This window comes from Mustela nivalis (assembly GCF_964662115.1).
Source record: "Mustela nivalis genome assembly, chromosome: 18".
NCBI classification, from domain to species: domain Eukaryota; kingdom Metazoa; phylum Chordata; class Mammalia; order Carnivora; family Mustelidae; genus Mustela; species Mustela nivalis.
Window position 1 is genome coordinate 47,101,939 of NC_139037.1, and position 19,040 is coordinate 47,120,978.

The 19,040-nt window shown below is 49.3% G+C and overlaps 1 protein-coding gene across 1 annotated transcript; it reads left to right on the forward strand.

Moving 5' to 3' along the window:
• LOC309852634 (zinc finger protein 211-like) lies at nucleotides 1-19,039 on the forward strand. Its single transcript, XM_082709698.1, has 4 exons — nucleotides 1-230; nucleotides 2,797-2,923; nucleotides 7,319-7,913; nucleotides 17,467-19,039. Exons 1-4 carry the CDS (start codon nucleotides 198-200, stop codon nucleotides 17,534-17,536), a joined length of 825 nt encoding a protein of 274 aa, XP_082565824.1. The 5' UTR covers nucleotides 1-197; the 3' UTR covers nucleotides 17,537-19,039.
• The last annotated feature ends 1 nt before the right edge of the window (nucleotide 19,040 follows it).

Consider the following 19,040-nt stretch of genomic DNA (forward strand, 5'->3'; position numbering starts at 1 on the left):
CGGGCGGGACTTCCGGCCTCGTCCCCGCTGCGGGGTTGTAGTCCCAGTTTAGGTCTGTTTATCTCATCGGGTTCGGGATTGCAGGTCGGGATCGTGGTAACTGACGCTGAAGACGCGAGTAGCGGCGCCTCCTCGCCGCACACAGTTGAGCCCGGGTGTCCACTACCCTCCGGCCCGCTGGTGGCCCGCCGAGTCTGATGGCGGCGGCCGTGCCCAAGGACCCGTCTGAGGTAAACGCTCATCCTGCGGGCCCTCCCGCCGACCCCTACCCAGACCCCGAAGGCCCGAGCGCGGGGCGCCTGCTCGAGGCCCTGCGGCCCAGGCCCGGGTGTCCGGGGCAAGGAGGCGCCGGTGGGCGGGGGCCAGTGTGGGAGCGCCGGCGGGCTGCTTGCGGGTGCGGGCTCCGGGCTGACCGGCAGCCGGGACGGGGGCTGCAGTGGGCCCGCGCCACCAACGGGGGACGGCGCGGCTGCATTGGTTCTGGCATCACCCCACCTAACCTGACTTAGGTTCTGGGACTTCATCAGCAGGAGCAGGGTGCGGCGCGGCGGGTGAGGCCGGCGCTGTCCCTGCCTGCCGAAGCCATGTCTGCTGGCGGTGAGGGGAGGTGGTCTAACCCGGGTGTCAGGGGGCTTTCTTGGGCCGAGGAGAAGCGCCGCCGCCGGGGGGGAACGCGCAGACAGGGCGCGTAGCAGGAGAGACTCGCTGGTAGTGGCCTGACCGCCCCCTTGTCCGCTCTGGATGTTGGAGAACCTCGGAGAAGTGCTGAGGCGAATTGTGCGTGTCGCAGAGGAGAATTGAACGGGGGGGGGGGGGGGGGGGTGAGGGGAACCTCGGGGCTTTTGGTCGGTGACGCTTGAAGAGAAAAACTGCAGAGATTTTACGGCAGAGATCTTGTTTCTGTGGGAGCGACAGGGAACAGCGTTTGGGACCGAAGAAGCCGAGTCAAAGCCGTAGCCAGTGTGGAGAAGAGAGAGGTCGTCTTTTTTTTAAATTTATTTTTATTTAAAGAAAAGGAGTGAAAGCTGTTATGAATTCCAAGCCCAGGAGCCTAAACTAGAAGGTCCAAGTATAGTGGCTTCTCATTGGCTGAGCTTTTGGGTGGGGCGATCATGAAAAGGCTGTCTTGGGGGGGGGACGGTAGTGAAGTAGTATCCCCAAATAAGTTCAAGTCCATCTCTTTCTGTTGGACCCCCAGGTGATACCACCCACTATGGTAGTATTTGAGCTGCCCCCAGTGCAACCTCCCGACCCCAATTTAGGAAGATTGCCCCTCATTAATTTTCACAGTTCTAGCAGCTGAAGGGAGGGAAAGTCCCATCAACCTGATGGAAGTTAACAGTAAGTTGCTTATCTTTGGGAGTGTCCGAACTTGTTTCCACAGTGTTAGGTGACTTAGGTGTTTCAGAAAATGGTAAGTGATGGCATCAAGTGGGCAGCTGGACAGGAAATTATGGGAAACTGGGGGAAAGATTCATGATGGAGAGTTTGAAAAGTGATGGCTGCTGTGTGGACCAGGGTGGAGACTGGGATCACATTTGGGAAGGGAACGCAGAGTGTCATGGTAATGCTCCTAGTAGGTCAGAGGGACCTAGTAACATGTGCTGAAGAGTGGTTTTCCTGCTCAACTCGTGGTCGGGGTTGCTGGGCGTTGTGAACACAGGTGAAGGAGAGAGGCAGTGATCTGGCAGATACACGGACAAGCCTTCCGTGGGATGCTGGGACAAGTGATAGCTGAGGACATGGGGAGGGTTGTTTGTTTGTTTGTTTGTTTAAGTAGGCTCCATTCCCAGTGTGGAGCCCAACAGGAGTCTTGAACTCAGGACTATGAGATGAAGAGTGAGATGCTGAACCCATTTAGCCACCCAGGCGGCCCCTCCTGCGAGTATTTGAGAGGCTGGAGCTGCTCTCTCTTCAGTGTTCTAGGACTTCACCGGAATTTTGTGGTCAGCTTTTATGGCATCCGGAGTGCTTCGGAGTCTTCCTGCCAGAAACGGTCTGGGGCAAATGTCATTTTTGCTTTTCTGTGCCCGGCAGAGAAGTCCTTAGGGCTGGTTGTTTTCAGAAAGGTCCAATAGTGGATGGTTGGTTCCCAACTGTGGAGGGCCAGCATGGGTAGTAGGGGAGTAGAAGACGGTGTAGGAGGATCCTAGGTAGACAGTGGTTGTGAGTGTCGTGCTGCAGGGAGGATTAGAGGCAGGTGAGGAGGCCTCTCAGCAGCATTTGAGGCTTTCCCTCAGTTGGGATCCTTGGGAGTACTGGGGTGGTAGTTGGAACCTGTTTCAGTTTGTCACATAATCCTTTGGTTGTCATGTGACAAGGACAAGTGTGAGTCAAGGGAGAGTCCTTTGGAAGGTGTGGGCTTTCATCTGTGGGGTCTGAAGACATGAGAGAGGTACAGTCTACAGAATCATGTAGACCTGGAGGGGAAGTGTGAGCTAAGGGCCTCAGGGTCCTGGTATTGAAGACTTCCTGGCAGAGCAGAGCCTGTAATTGGCTGTCTTGAGGGCACACCGTGGGAGACTCCATGAGAATATCCTGGCAGGGGTTTGGGACTTGCAGGCCAAACCCAGAGCTTAGATTGCTTCCATGTGTCCCCTGCGTGTTATCGCTGAGCACTGAACAGTGATTGGTGGGAAGGTGAGAGGAGAGCAGCATTAGAGGCACCAGGACCTGGTATTATCTGAGGAGGGGAGCTGGGCTGGCAGGAGAGACCGGGGTGGGTGTGTGGGTTGCAACGCTGGTGGGTTCTCAGAGAGAGAATGCTCAGGGTTCCATGTTTTCCTTTCATGGTAGTGTGGTGTGACCTTTGAGGACGTGGCCGTGTACTTCTCCTGGAAGGAGTGGAGGCTTCTTGATGAGGCTCAGAGACGGCTGTACCACCATGTGATGCTGGAGAACTTTGCACTTGTATCGTCACTGGGTAAGGCCCTCGGCGTCCCCTTGACCTGCCCTGGACTCTGTACCCTGCGGACTCCCCTCCTCCATTCTTCAGGGGAGGGTTTGTCCTTCTCTGGTGTGGACTGTGTTCACTGCGTGCTTCCCCAGCTTTCTGGGCAGTTGCTTTTGTTGCTGGCCCTGAGTTGTTGGTGTGCCCTTCTGTCTGCCCACAGCCCCAGTACCCGCTGCGCTGAGCCCTGATCGGGTAGGATCGCAGGTCAGTGGTCCTGCACTGAGGCTGATGGAATGCACCTTGCTTGCCCTCTCCCTGGCTGGGACCCTGTATCTAGGTCCGTGACTCATCGATGGCCTAGGTTTTGACCTCTCCCTTAGGTGACATTTCCCTGTGCCTGCCTGTGCCTGAAATTGGAGGCATTGGTATGCGCACTGCTGTAGTGGACCGTGGGCCGTTTCTCAAGAAGGTCCTGTGTGGATCTTTCTATAATGTTTACATCTGTTCTTCTCCCTGGCCGCCTCCATTCATGTTTGTGAGGTATGATGGACAAATCAAATTCTATGACTGAAAGTGTTACATAATGATTTCATGTAGTTCAGCATTATCAAGTTCTTACCAAAATGAAGTGAATCAGTATAGCCATCACTTGGCATCAGTACTTTTCTTGTGCTGGTGAGAAATCGGAAGATCAACCCTCTGAGCAAATTTCAGCGCTACAGTGCAGTATTAACTGTAGTCAGCGTGCCCTATGTTAGTTCCTCAGGAGTGAATCCTTTTGTCGTTGAACGTGTGTCTCCCTGACCATCCTCTGCCCTCCTTCTCACATGCACAAGTGCTGTCTCAGTCTCTCTTTCCCAAATAAATGGGTCCTTTTCTTTTCTCAAAAGTAAAGAGGACATACCTGTAAATAATGCCATACAGTATTGTCTTTTTTGCATATTGATTTCACGTGGCATAATGTTCTTCACATTGAGGCAGGTGGCACTGTGTAGCCATGTTGTGGCAGTGAGTCTGCTGCCTTTTTTATTCATTTTATTGTCTTTTTAAAAAAAGATTTTATTTATTTATTTATCAGAGATAGAGAGGAGTGAGAGTGAGCACAAGAAGCAGAGTGGCAGGCAGAGCAGAGGGAGAAGCAGGCTCCCTGCCGAACAAGGAGCCTGATGTGGGACTTGATCTCAGGACGCGGGGTTTAGTACCTAAGCCGAAGGCAGCCACTTAACCAACTGAGCCACCCAGGCATCCTGTTTTTTATTGTCTTATTTTATTTATTTATACATATATGTTTTTTAGATTTTACTTAGTTATTTGAGAGAGAGACATAGAGAGTGGGAGTGAGGAAGTCAGAGGGAGAAGCAGACTTCCCCTGGAGCTAGGAGCCGGGTATGGGACTTGATCCCGGGACTCTGGGATCATGAATTGACCTGAAGGCAATTGCTTAACCAGCTGAGCCACCCAGGCACCCTGTTGCCTCTTTTATATGTGAGATTTCCTGCATGCATGTGCTCAGTAAACGTTCCTTTCCCCACTTTTTAGATTGATTGATTGATTGATTATACAAGGGGAGAGAGAGCATGCCCATAGAAGGAGGGGGAGTGACAGGCAGAGGGAGAAGCAGGCTCCCCGCTGAGCAGGGAGCTCAGTGTGGGACTGGATTCCAGGACCCTAGAGTCATGACCTGAGTCAAAGGCATACACTTAACGGACTGAGCCACTCAGGCGTCCCATATTTCCAAAATGTTGTTTGTCACCTTACTATTTTGCTTAGTAATTTTACATTTTTCTGTTAATCTCTACACCCCCTGTGGGGTTAGAACTCACCACTCGGTGATCCCTAGTCGCACGCTCTACGTGCTGAGCCTGGCAGTCCCCCCGTAATATTCATTGTCACTTTAAGCCTTGACACAGACTGAAAGATGTTGCTGTTGTGGGTGTTGTGAATGGTCCTGCAGTGGATATGGACATGCAGGTAGTTTGTGCAGATAGTGATTTTGTTGCCTTGGGATACACACATAGCTAGAAATGGCAGTGGTGGGGCATAGGGTAGTTCAGTTTTCCCGTTTCTGTGTGCTCTCGCTAATGTGTTCCATGGTGACTTCCCTAATTGATGGCCAGCAACAGCGTTCCGGGGGTTTGCTTTTCTCCATGTCCTCACCAGCCCGTCTTAGCTTTTTGGTAATCGCCGTTGTGAGAACTACGAGGTGATACGTTGTGGTGTTGGTTTTCATTTCTCTGACGATTAGTGAGTGTGAGCTCGCATTGGCGCCCGAACATCTCCTCTTCACTCTTTGGTGTGTTTCTTTGGCTCTGCTGCAACTTTTCAGTTTGGCATAGTGGTGCTTTTGCTTTCGTGACCTATGCTTTGGGTGTCCTGTTCAAAAAATCCTTGCCAGGGCTAAGATTAAAGAGGCTCTTCCGTCTCTTTTTGCCGGGAGCTTTATGGTTTCCGGTCATGGGTTTCAGTCTTGCATCAACTGCACGTGTGTTTCTAGGTACTGTGGGTGGGGATCCACCCCTACTGTTTGCATTTGGGGAGTCCGGTTTCACAGCAGTGCGAGAGAGGGTATTTTTCCCTCTTGGCATAATAGTGAAAGAGTAGTGGACTGTGTGTGGCCATCCTTATGGGCTTTTCCTTCCTCCATTCCGTTGTTCTGTTTTATTTTCTTTTTTTAAAGATTTTCTTTATTTGACAGACAGGGATTGCAAGTAGGCAGAGAAGCAGACAGAGAGAGAGGGGGAAGCAGGCTCCCTGCTGAGCAGAGAGCCCAATGGGTCACTTGATCCCAGGACCCTGAGATCATGACCAGAGCAGAAGGCAGAGGCTTTAACCCACTTAGCCACCCAGGTGCCCCTCCGTTGTTCTGTTTTTATGCCTTCACCCTATTGTTTAGCATCATCTAGCTTTGCAGTCCGGTTTTAAGTTCGAAATTGTGCGGCCTAACGATTGGATCTTCTTTCTGAAGATTCCTTGGGCTTTAGGCTTTGGTTGATTTGGTGGCAGATGTCCCAGTGTCCCCTGTGGAGCAGGACGCTGGGGGCTCTGCTGAGCAGGGACCTCAGTTGCACCTACCCTGGGGCCGGTGGAGACAGCCCAGGCCTTATTGCCCACCCATCCCCACATGTCTCTGCTGATACAATCTGCAGGGATTTTTCTGTGTGCATGTGCCCTCTTTGACGCTCCCCCGTGTACCGGTCCGTCTTAATTGGACTGTTGATCCCACCGAGGCTCATGTCATTCATGGCCACTATTGCCTTTATTTTTCTTGGAGGTAAGGATGGTATCTCTTCTTCTATCTTCCTGCTGATAACAGTCCCACAGGACATTTTTCTGTGTCGATTGTGTCCTGAGTAGCTCTACGACAGTGCTGGCAGTGGGCTTGGCCTGTTTTCCATCAGTTTGTCTGTCTTCCTGGTGCGCTCTAGTTGCTCTTCTAGGGCTTCCAGGACAAGTGCCTTGTGTATAAAAGCGTGGACATGCCCCAGACATGAGCAGATGGGCTTAGAAGGAGCCTGTTCCTCATGAATGGCTACCGGCAGCAGTGGGATATCAGGCCTGTGTTTGTTCATACTGGGAACCTTTCTTTGCTCAGCCAGAGTTTGGAGCTATTGCCGATGGCCACCCCCCGTTTCTCTCTTACCTTCCTCACCGTTGACCTTTTTTTTGTCAAGTGAATTCTTTTTTTTTTTTTTTTTACGATTTTATTTATTTATTTGACAGAGAAAGAGATATCACAAGTAGACAGAGAGGCAGGCAGAGAGAGAGAGAGGAGGAAGCAGGCTCCCTGTTGAGCAGAGAGCCCGATGCGAGGCTCAATCCCAGGACCTCGGTATCATGACCTGAGCCGAAGGCAGAGGCTTAACCTACTGAGCCACCCGGGCACCCATGTCGGGTGGATTCTACTCCTTTGGTAATTCTGTTTACTCTGGTACAGGGATAATCCCTGCATCTCGGGCATCCAATCTCACCCATTTCTATCACTGCTCTTTCTGTGTATCTCAGCATTCACCCCCAGGCATTTTGAAATGAAATAGTCACGTTTCCTTAAACTGTCCTTGACTGCAGACCATTTCATGTGATTGGCTTGTACTCAGCCCTCTACTCAGCCAGAGGCCAGCAGCAGCAACCGTGGTACACAAACCTTTGGGCAGAAAATAAGCTGTAAACCTTGGCTCTCTTCCTTGACCTGCCCTAGTTTTCTGTCCTCCTAGTGTGTTCTCCCTAGTATATTCACCGCTTGGCCCAGAAATGGCCCAGAAATGGCCCAGAAATGCCCAGTGGCCTGTCCTATAGTTGAGTTTCTTTTCTTGTGTGTGGAAAAGCATGCTATACCATCCTGCCTAGATGAGTCGGGTGCATGTGTGTAATGGGCTCACCCCCTCGCTACAGCCAGCACGTATTTCACCAGCATTTCTCTGCCTTCAGGTTGCTGCTGTGGAGCAGAGGATGAGGAGGCCCCATTTGCACAGAGCGCTTCTGTAGGCGTTTCACAGACCTGGACGCCCAGGGCTGCTCTGTCTTCCCGGAAGACCCACCCCTGTGAGATGTGCGGTCCCGTCTTGAGAGACATTTTCCACTTGGCTGAACTCCAGGGGAAAGAAAACAGCCAAAAACGGTTGAGGTGTGGGGCCTGCGGGAAACGATTTTCTTTCAGTGTGAAGTCGGAGCAGCAGCAGCAGCAGGAGCAGCCTGCGGGAGCAAAACCATTCAGAAGCCATGTGGACAGGGCCTCTGCTGTCAAGAGCTGGGGATCCGGTGGTTCGGGAAAGCCCTTTACCTGTGGAGAGGTTGAGGAGGACTTGCTGTCTGGCTCGGGGCATCTGGGGCAAGAGGCCAGTCTTACTGGGGAGAAGCCACATTCGATCCCCCACTGCAGGGCAACGTTAATTCACAGAAGCAGTCATGGCACTTGGGGCCAATGTAAGAACGCTTTTGGTCCCAAACACACGGATACACAGGAGCAGGGTGTCCACCTTGGTAGACAGTCCTTTGTGTGCAGTGAATGTGGGAAAACTTTCAGGTACAAATCCTTATTTGCCATACACCAGAGATACCATACTAGAGCACGACATCATGAGTTTGGTCCATGTGGAGAATCCCTTGGGCAACGACCAACCCTAAATGAGCAAGGTAAGACTCAGGGTGGATCCAGGCAGTACACCTGCAGCAAATGTGGGAAATTTTTAGGCCCTGAATCTGTCTTCCTTCATCCCCAGAAATGGCACAGTGGAGTGGAGAGTTTTGTTTGCAGCGGGTGTGCAAAATCTCTTAGCGGTAGCTCAGTGTTGCTTACTCATAGTGTCCAGTCTGGAGATCGGTTGTATAAGTGTCATAGCTGTGCAAAATCTTTTCCTTCTATGTCTGCCCTCTCAGATCATGAGAGATCTCATGCAGGGCAAAGACGGTATGAATGCAGTGATTGTGGGAAATCTGTTACCAGTAGTTCTGGCCTCCGTTCTCATCAGAGAGTTCACACTGGAGAAAGGCCTTATAAATGCCATGAATGTGGGAAATCTTTTGCTGGTAGTTCTTCACTACGTTATCACCAGACAATTCACAGTGGAATTAGGCCTTACGAGTGCAGTGAATGTGGGAAATCTTTTGCTGGTAGTTTTGTCTTACGTTATCATCAGAGAGTTCACACTGGTGAAAGGCCTTATGCGTGCAGTGAATGTGGCAAGTCCTTTATCCGAAAAACTAGCCTCAGTGTACACATAAAAGTTCACTCAGGTGAAAGGCCTTATGAATGTAATGAATGTGGGAAAAATTTTACTGCTAGTTCTGCCCTCCTTCATCATCAGAGAGTTCATACTGGAGAACGGCCATTTGAATGCTGTGAATGTGGGAAATCTTACACTGCTCGTTCTGCCCTCCGTTCTCACCAGAGACTTCACACAGGAGAAAGGCCTTATGAGTGTCGTGAATGTGGGAAATCTTTTACTTTTAGTTCTGCCCTATCTTCTCACCGGAGACTTCATACTGGGCAACGGCGTTATGAGTGCTATGAATGTGGGAAATCTTACACTGCTAGTTCTACCCTCCGTTCTCACCAGAGACTTCACACTGGAGAACGTCCTTACGAGTGCCGTGAATGTGGGAAATCTTTTACTAGTAGTTCTGCTCTCCGTTATCACCAGAGACTTCACACTGGAGAACGTCCTTACGAGTGCCGTGAATGTGGGAAATCTTTTATCACTAGTAATCAACGTCGTTCTCACCAGAGAGTTCACAGTGGAGAGAGGCCTTATGAATGCCCTGAATGTGGCAAATCATTTCCCCGAAAAGGTAGCCTCAGTATACACAAAATGGTTCACTCAGGTGACCGGCCTTATGAGTGTAATGAATGTGGGAAATCATTTATTGCTAGTTCTGCCCTCCGTCGTCACCAGAGAGTCCACACTGGAGAAAGGCCTTATGAGTGCCATGAATGTGGGAAATCATTTACTGCTAGTTCTGCCCTCCGTTATCACCAGAGACTTCATACTGGACAAAAGCCTTATGAGTGCCGTGTATGTGGGAAATCTTTTATCACTAGTAATCAACATCGTGCTCACCAGAGTGTTCACAGCGGTGAGAGGCCTTATGAGTGCAGTGAATGTGGCAAATCCTTTCCCCGAAAAGATAGCCTCAGTGTACACAAAAAGGTTCACTCAGGTAAACGGCCTTATGAGTGTAGTGAATGTGGGAAATCATTCACTGCTAGTTCTGCCCTCCATCGTCACCAGAGACGTCACACTGGAGAAAGGCCTTAAAGTGTCGTGAATGTGGGAAATCTTTTTATTAGTCATAATGGTTTGAGACATCATTATGGCCTTCACACTGCAGGAAGGATTTAAAACAGCACAGGTGATACTTCTTGCTTGGTGGCATTTAGGCTGGAGGACAACCTCTGAATCGACTGTGGTTCCTTTGAATGTCCCCAGTGCAGTGACTTCCCATAAGATCCAGCCATTTGCAGAAAAATTCGGAACCTGCATAGTGCTTTCTGATATGGGTGCAGTCACCGCAAGATGGAAGTCATTGGCAGCGTCTGGCACCTGGCAGTTCCTGGTGTGCGTACATCACCACCCCAACATGGTTAATGATGCTGAGCTGTTCACGTTCTCAACTGCTCATCCAAATTCTGGGTACCTGGAACCTCTTGTTCCATTCCCAGTTAGGGCATGGATGTGACCAGTGTTGATCCACAGTGGGCGATGTGAGTTCTGGGTGGTGACTCGCACAGGAAGGCTAAGTCCCACAGGGGTGTTTCTGGTCTCCTGATGCTTTGATGACTATTTGTAGCTTCCAGGTCACCACACAGGAATTGTGTGCCCCATGTTGCTCTGATTAATGTATCAGTAAGTGCCATGTTTGTTTAATTACCTTTGATCTTAGACATTGTGTGCCCTCGAAGGGGTGGTTTGAAAGCAGCATCGGGCTCTCCCACATGAAGGAATGAGCAGATCGCATTCCATCCCATACTTGCTGTGTCTCTGAGAGGAAAATTGCTAATAAATATTGTACATATATATATATATATAAATACTCCAGCTGGTGTGTTCATTTGCATTATAACCAAAGACCTTGGTGATGTGCTGAATTTTACAGTCTCAGATGTGTCAGAGAAGTGTGAGTCATGGAATAATTGGGGAGCTGGATGGCAAAGCTTGGGACAGTAGGGAAAGTTTCTGATGGAGGGTTTGAAAAGTGATGGCTGTGATGTGGACCCGGGTGGAGATTTGGATCCCATTTCGGAACGGAACACAGAGTGTAATGACAAAGCTGCTAGTAGGTTCAGTATCCTACTACGTTGTGTGGAAGAATGGTTGTCTTGGGCAGCATGTGGTGGTGGTTGTCGGGCATTGTCACCATGGGTGAAGGAGAGAGAAAGATCTGGCTGATAATGACCAAGGTTGCTTGGGATGATTGGAAGAGATGGCTGAGGATGTTGAAAATTTAAACAAGATGACAGTGAGACTGGGGCTGTTCTCTCTTCTGTGTTCTAGGGCTTCCGCAGAATTTTGTGGTCAGTTTTTATGGTGTCTGGGGTGTTTCTGAGTCTTCGTGCCAGAAAAGGTCTGGGGCAAATGTGATTTGTGGTTCTGTGTGCCTGGCAGGGAGACCCTTAGTGCTGGGGTTTTCACAAAGATTCAGTAGAGGATGGTTTGTTCCTGATTGTCGAGGGCCACCATAGGCAGCAGAGAAGTAGAAGATGGTGTAGGAGGATCCTAGGTTGACAGTGGTTGTGAGTGTCGTACTGCAGGGAGGATTAGAGGCAGGTGAGGAGGCTTCTCAGCAGTATTTGAGGCTTTCCCTCAGTTGGGATCCTTGGGAGTACTGGGGTGGTAGTGGAACCTCTTTGTGTTTGTCACACATCCCTTGGTTGTCATGTGAGAGGTACAAGTGTGAGTTAACAGAGAATCCATTGGTGTGGGGTAGGAAGGTATGGGCGTTCATCTGTGGGTGTGAGGATGTGCGAGAGGTATAGTGTATGGAATCAGGTACACCTGGAGAGGAAGTGTGAGCTAAGGGCCTCAGGACTCTGGTATTGAGACTTCCTGGCAGAGCAGAGCCTATAATTGGCTGTGCTGAGGGCTCTCCCTGGGAGACTCCATGGTAATATTGTGGCAGGAGGATGGGACTTGCAGGCCAAACCCAGAGCTTAGCTTGTTTCCATGCGTCCCCTGCGTGTTATTGCTGAGGACTGAACAGTAATTGGTGGGAAGGTGAGAGGAGAGCAGCATTAGAGGCACCAGGGTCTGGTGTTTATCTGAGGAGGGGAGCTGGGCTGGCAGGGGAGACTGGGCTGGATAGGCGTTCCAAGTGTAAGTTCTCAGAGAGAGAATGTTCACAGTTTTCCTCTCTTCCTTTTTGGCAGAGTGGTGTGACCTTTGAGGACATTGTTGTATACTTCTGTCCTTTTTCAGTTTCAGAGATGGCACAATGGAGAAAACTGTTACGTTCGCAGTGGCTGTGCAAAATATCTTAACCGTAGCTCAGTGTTGATTACTAAGAGCATTCAACCTGGAGAAAGGTCTTCTAAGTGTAGTGACTGTTCTAAATCTTTTACCTCTATGTCTGCCTCCCATTATCACTGGAGATCTCAGGGGAAATACCTTATGTGTGCAGTGAATGTTCAAAATCTTTTATCACCAGGACTGACTTCCTTTCTCACTAGACTTTACACTGAATAAAGGACTTATGTGTGCAGTGACTGTGGAAGTTCCCTTTGCCAGAGAAACAACCTCAGTATACACCTAAAGGTTCACTGAGGAGAATGACCTTTAAAGTGTAATGATTGTAGGAAATGTGTTATTTTTTAAAAGATTTATTTAGGGGTGCCTTGGTGGCTCAGTGGGTTAAAGCCTCTGCCTTCGGCTCAGGTCATGATCCCAGAGTCCTGGGATCGAGCCCCACATCAGGCTCTCTGCTCAGCGGGGTGTCTGCTTCCTCCTCTCTCTCTCTGCCAGCTTCTCTGCCTACTTCTCTGCCTACTTGTGATCTCTGTCTGTCAAATAAATAAATAAAATATTTTAAAGATTTATTTATTTATCTTATAGAAGGAGAGAACACTGAGAGGAGGGGCATATGCTTTCTCCTACTGAACTTGGATCTAGAATGGGAGGTTGATCCCATGACCCATGAGATATGACCGGAGCCCAAACAAAGAGTTGGACACTTAACCAGTTGAGCCACCAATACACCCCAAATGTGGGAACTCAAATTTAAGTAGATGGCAACATTCATTTCCCATCAGGGAGTTCACCCAGGAGAAAAGCTTATGAGTGCAATGAATGTGGGAAATATTTTTTTAAAAAGGTTTTATTTATTTATTTGATACAGAGAGAGAGAACAAACAGGCAGAGAGAGAGGAAGGGAATCAGCGTCCCCGCTGAGCAGAGAACCTGATGTGGGGTTCGTTCTCAGAACCCTAAGAACATGACCTGAGCCAAAAATAAGAGTCTGTTGCTTAACCCACTGAGCCATCCAGGCACCCCAACCAAGCATTATTTTTGTTTGTTATAATAAAATACAATTGGTTATTTTTAAAAGATTTTATTTATTTATTTGACAGAGATCACAAGTAGGCAGAGGGAGCGGGGGAAGCAGGCTCCCTGCTGAGCAGAGAGCCCGATGTGGGGCTCGATCCAGGACCCTGAGATCATGACCCAGGCCACAGGTAGAGGCTTAACCCACAGCCATCCAGGTGCCCCACGTATTGCATTTTTCTTTTCTTTTCTTTCTTTTTTTTTTTTTTAAGATTTTATTTATTTGACAGAGATCACAAGTAGGCAGAGAGGCAGGCAGAGAGAGAGGAGGAAGCAGGCTCCCCTCTGAGGAGAGAGTCCAAGCAGGGCTCCATCCCAGTATGCCAGGACCACGACTAGAGCCTAAGGCAGAGGCCCCAACCCACTGAGCCACCCAGGTGCCCTGTATTGCATTTTTCACAACGCAGAGTACTAACCACTATACGATCACGGCCTGTATTGCATTTTTCAAAAGTACATATGTTATGTGAGGGTTTTTTGTGTCTATGCACCATGTTTGTTAGAATCCAAAATTAGGGTGCCTGGCTGGCTCAGTTGGTAGAGCATGTGACTCTTGATCTTGTGAGTTCGAGCCCCACACTGGGTGTAGAGATTACTTAAATAAAATCTTTTTAAAAACTTAAAATCTTTTTTAAAAACCATAAAACTAAAAAAAAAAAAAAAAACTAAAAAAACACCCATAAAACTCCAGTTTGTCTAATGTAAACAAAGCTCCACTTGGAGAATTGATTTTTCTTTTTTAATATTTTATTTATTTAGGGGCACTTGGGTGGCTCAGTTGTTGAGTGGCTGCCTTCAGCTCGGGTCGTGGTCCTAGGGTCCTGGGTTCGAGCCCCATATCAGGTTGCCTGCTTGGTGGGAGGCCTACTTCTCCTTCTCCCATTCCCTCTACTTGTGTTCCCTCTCTTGCTGTGTTTCTCTCTGTCTAATAAATAAAATCTTTAAAAAAAAGATTTTATTTATTTGAAAGAGAGTTGGTAGGGAGGGGCAGAGAGGGAGAAGCAGGCTCCCCGCTGAGCAGGGAGCACGATGTGGGGCTCCATTCCAGGACCCTGGGATCATGACCTGAATCAAAGGGAGACGCTTAACCATCTGAGCCACCCTGGCGTCCCTGAAGGACTGGTTTTTGAAACTCTCAGGATAACTTTTCTTTCCCTCAGATGTGTTGTAGGTTCCAGCTGTGATAAAGTAACAGGGTCTGAGTGGCACCCTGCAGAGTGGCAGATTGTGTATTGGGTTAAGAGAGGAGGTGGGCAGTGGGGTAGGGAGAGTGGGTTCGACTGGGTGGCTCAGTGGGTTAAAGCCTCTGCCTTAGGCTCGGGTCATGATCCCAGGGTCCTGGGACCAATGCCCGCATCGGGCTCCCTGCCTGGTGGGAAGCCTGATTCTCCGATTCCCACTCCCTCTGTGTTCTCTCTCTTGCTGTGTCTCTCTCTGTCAAATAAATAAATAAAATCTTAAAAAAAAAAAGAAAAAGAAAAAGAAAAGAAATGAGAGAGGAGGCAGGGACCGGAAGCAGCCCAGGTGAACTGGTTGTTGAACTCAATGGTGGCTGTAGAAGAGAGAGAAGTGACTGGATTCTGGGTCCATTTTTAAAGAAGAGCCAATTAGAGTTCTGGATATTGTAGGTGAGGGAGAGAAAGGAGTCATCAGAAGGGACCCCAGGCATTTTGGTCCTAGCATCTGAAGCTCCATCAACTAGGATGGTGAAGTTGGGAATTCATGATATGGTGTTGATGCTCTTAATAGGTTAGAGAGATGGTAAAGAGGGCTGAGTCTGTTGCTCACGCACATGGTTGCGGGTGGTAGGGACACAAAAATGAAGGGAGGATTATCTCACAGGTGATCAAGGCTTCCGTGGGGTGAGTGGATGTGGAATGGCTGTGGAGGCATGGGCGTAATTGAGACAAGAGGACACTGAGGCTTCTGCTGTCCACAACTGTACAGAATCAGTGTCATTTTGGGGCGAGCTTTGGTGGGGTCTGGGGTTTTTCAGTCTTGCTGGTGAATAAGGTCTGGAGGAAAGGTTATCATCTGTGAGAGTCACTATAGCAGGCAGGGGGATCAGTGATGCTCAGATTTTTTTTTAAAGATTTTATTTATTTATTTGACAGACAGATCACAAGTGGGCATAGAAGCAGGCAGAGAGAGGGGTAAGTAGGCTCCTTGCTGAGCAGAGAGCCCGATGCGGGGCTCGATCCCAGGACCCTGGGATCATGACCTGAGTTGAAGGCAGAGGCTTTAACCCACTGAGCCACCCAGGTGCCCCATTGTGATGTTCAGATTTTAATGAAAGTTTATTAGAGAATAATGGATAATGGCTGCTGAGGGGAGAGCAAGTACACTGTGGAAGTGGGAAGATGGCACGGGTGTCTCAAACTCACATGGAGTTCTGGGTGGTTAACCTTGCAGAAAGGTTCAGAGGTAGGCTGTGAGGCCTTCAAAGCAACATTCAGGGCTTTCCTGGGCCGTGGGACCCATCTGAGGTCTGGGTTGTGCTGGATCCTGTTTGAATTTGTCAAGCGCTCTCTGGATGTCCTGTGCTGAGTCCCTAGGTGAGGCCAGAGATGCCTGTGGAGTGGGGCAGAGGGAGATGGTGGTGACTGTTAACATGTGACTGTGCTGTCAGGAGCTATGAGGAAGTATGGTTCACAGAATGATACACACATAGAAAGGAAGTATGACCGATGGCTCCAGGGCCTTGCTGTTGGGAACTCAAGGTGAACTAGTGAAGCCAGGTTTGGGTCGTATCTGGGATTCATGATCTTGGAGACCCCAGGGTTATTGCCCGGCAAGAGGGTTTGAGCCCTCAGGGCCAGACCCACTGCTTAGAAGGCATCTGCCTACCTGCCTTTTCTTGGTGAGGATGAGCAGAGTACTAATGGGGCCATTAGAAGAGCATGGGCATCAGTGGGACCAGGGACTGGCATCCCCTCTGAGCTATGCACCTCTGGAGGAAGACAAGTTTTCATCTGTTGCTATCGTGACAGGCACTATGAGACTTGAGGAAATGCTTGTGTACTTGTGGGAGGAGTGGGGGCTCCTGGATGAGGTTCAGGAGCTGTACCACAGCATGAATCAGAAGAACTTGGCGCTTACATTCTCAAATCCTCACTGGGCAAGGCACTCATGCTCTCCCCAGTGCCCTGATCCAGGCTTCACATGCCCCTCCCTGACCCTGCTTTCCCCAGAGCGTGCTGTGGGCTTCCTTCTCACAGTGGGACCATGGACACTGCTTCTATCCGCAGTTCCTGGGCAGGTGCTGTGGTTGCTAGGGCTGGGCTGTTTGCACTGACCACCTCCCTCCTCTACAGCCCCAACATCTGCCCAGAAGCCTCACAGGGAAAGATTCAGCATCAGCAGTCTTAGAGTAAGCCAAAGGGTCTTGCCCTGCTTGCCTTCCTCCCGGCCGGTGACTGCGTTTCTTTCTTTTCTTTTTAAATATTTTATTTATTTATTTGACAGAGACCACAAGCAGGTAGAGAGGCAGGCAGAGAGAGAGAGAGAGGAGGAAGCAGGCTCCCTGTGGAGCAGAGAGCCTGATGCAGGACTCCATCCCAGGACCCTGGGATCATGACCTGAGCCGAAGGCAGAGGCTTTAACCCACTGAGCCACCCAGGCACCCTCGGTGACTGCGTTTCTGTCCATGGCACTGCTGCACCTTAGACTTTGCTTGCTTCATTCAGCTGATGTTCCCTTGTGCTGGCTGGTGCCAGGGGTTACTTGTATTCTCATGGCTGCTACTACCTGGACCATGAGCTGTTTTTTGAGCCTCCCACTCACTTCTCTTCGTTTAAATCTCTTTTCTGTGGTCTGTTGCATGCTGACTTGCCCTGGCCCTGTACTGCCACTCATCTGGCATTTTTTTCCCTCCAGTGTTTGTAACCTCCATGTCCCATGTAGTTGTTCAACCAAGACCTTGGGAAGAGTTCTTTTTGCATCACAGGTTGGATATGACCCAAGCCACAGCAGGATGGGGTCAGAGGAAGCCTGGCCCTGGTAGATGGCAGCTGGGGAGAGTGTGTTGTCAGGGCTGTGTTCAATTGCACCAGCAACCTGTCTTGTCCAGCTAGAGTTTTGGTGCCATTGTCAGTGGCCACACCCACCCATCCATTCATCCATCCATCGATTCTTCCTTCCTTCCTTCCTTTCTCTCTTTTCAAAGATATTTATTTATCAGAGAGAGAGAGAGAGAGAGAGAGAGCAGGAGCAGGGGGAGCAGCACGCAGAGAGAGAAGCAGTCTTCCTGCTGAGGAAGGAGCACGATGTGGGACTCAGTCCCAGGACCCTAGGATCATGATGGGAGCTGAAGGCAGACACTTAACTGACTAAGCCACCCAGGTGTCTGCTATCTTTCCACTGTTGATATTTTTCTGACTTGTCAAAACCTAGGGAAAATCTTCCCTCGTCGGTACTCCTCATCCTACCCATCCCTCTCACTGCTGCTTCTGAAGCAGTCTGCAACATTGACCTGCATATATTGTGTCCTGAAGTGTACACATAGCCTGACATTGGCGTTGAACTCCCACTTGTTTGTTGCAGTTGGATTGTCCTGGGCTTTCACCCACTTCTGCATAGCCTTAAAAGTCACCAGCAGACAAGTACCCACTGAGAGGCCTTGGTGGAAGAAGTTGTACATCTGCCTTGCTTACCTATGGCACTCGCCCTGCCCTTGTGTCTTCCTGGGGAGGCTGCTACCAGTATGTGCCCTTATGGGTCCAGTAATGCACGGTAGCCACTTCTGCAACCAGAACCTTACTCCCGTTTCTTGAAAAGCATCCCCCGGATTTATTTCTGGTTGCCTTTCCTTTGAGTAATTCAGTTGTTGTAATTCAATGAATCAGTGTGGACACATTCCTCCAGTAACATCAACACATGCTGCACTGTCACTTCTTTGCTTTCAGGTTATTGGTGTGGAGCAGAGAACCCAGGTACCTTCTGTTTAGGAATAGCACAGATCAGGACTCCCAAGGCAGGTCACTTCCTCCAAAAAATCCACCCTTGTGATACATGTATCCATATCTTGAAGCACATCTTACAGTTGGCTGAGTGCCATGGAAAACATTATGGACAGAAATTGTATATCAGAGAGCAGATGTATCATAGACATTTTTTTTTTGAAGATTTTATTTATTTATTTGGCAGAGATCACAAGTAGTCAGAGAGGCAGGCAGAGAGAGAGGGGAAAGCAGGCTCCCTGGTGAGCAGAGAGCCTGATGCGGGGCTCGATCCCAGGACCCTGGGATCATGACCTGAGCCAAAAGCAGGGGCTTTAACCCACTGAGGCACCCAGGCGCCCCCCAAACAATTTTATTTCAGTGTAAACTCTCAGGGTCACCAGGATTAACATATTGGTGAAAAGCTTCAGAAGCAACATGGAAGGGCCCTCATGTGTGAAGAGCTGCAAGTTCCAGATGCTAAAGAAGCCCTTTACCTATGCGGAGGTTAGGAAGCACTTACTGGCCACCCCAAGGTATTTCTGCAAGAAGAGGATGCCAAACAAAACCATCACATGTGGGTTGGCAGAAAGTCATCCCAACTGTGGAGAATGCAAGAAAGCCTTCAGCTACACAGACACACTTGCTCAGAACCAGGTGTCTACACTGGAGAAAAGCCTTAAGAGTGTAGTGAATATATTAAATATTTTAGCTATAGTTCCACCTTCAATTATCAATGTTAGTTCACACTGGAGAAAGACCTTAGTTGTGGAAGGAACATGCAATCTCCTTGTTCAGTGTAACAAAAATGGATCAAAGCCTCTCTGAGTAGCCGTCTGTCCTCTTTGAATCTCATACATCTAAACCTCCATAGTGGGAAGATTCCCCATATATTTCATTTATGCAGGAAGTGTGTGTGGCTATGTTGCACTTTCTAACTTGCCCAGTGCTCTTTCCAGATTTATGTCCCTGCCAGTTTCTGTGGCCAAGGCCCCTCCATCTCTACCACATGGCAGGTCCCCACATTGTGCATCAGTCACCACCAGAGCCAGCTCCAGGAAGCTGACATCTGTTCTGGGACGTATTGCAGCAAATTAGGAGTAACCTGAGTCTTCGCGAGGTCCACATTCCCTTCTCTCTGACCAGTAGGCAAAGACCTCACCCAGGTTTGGCCTAGAG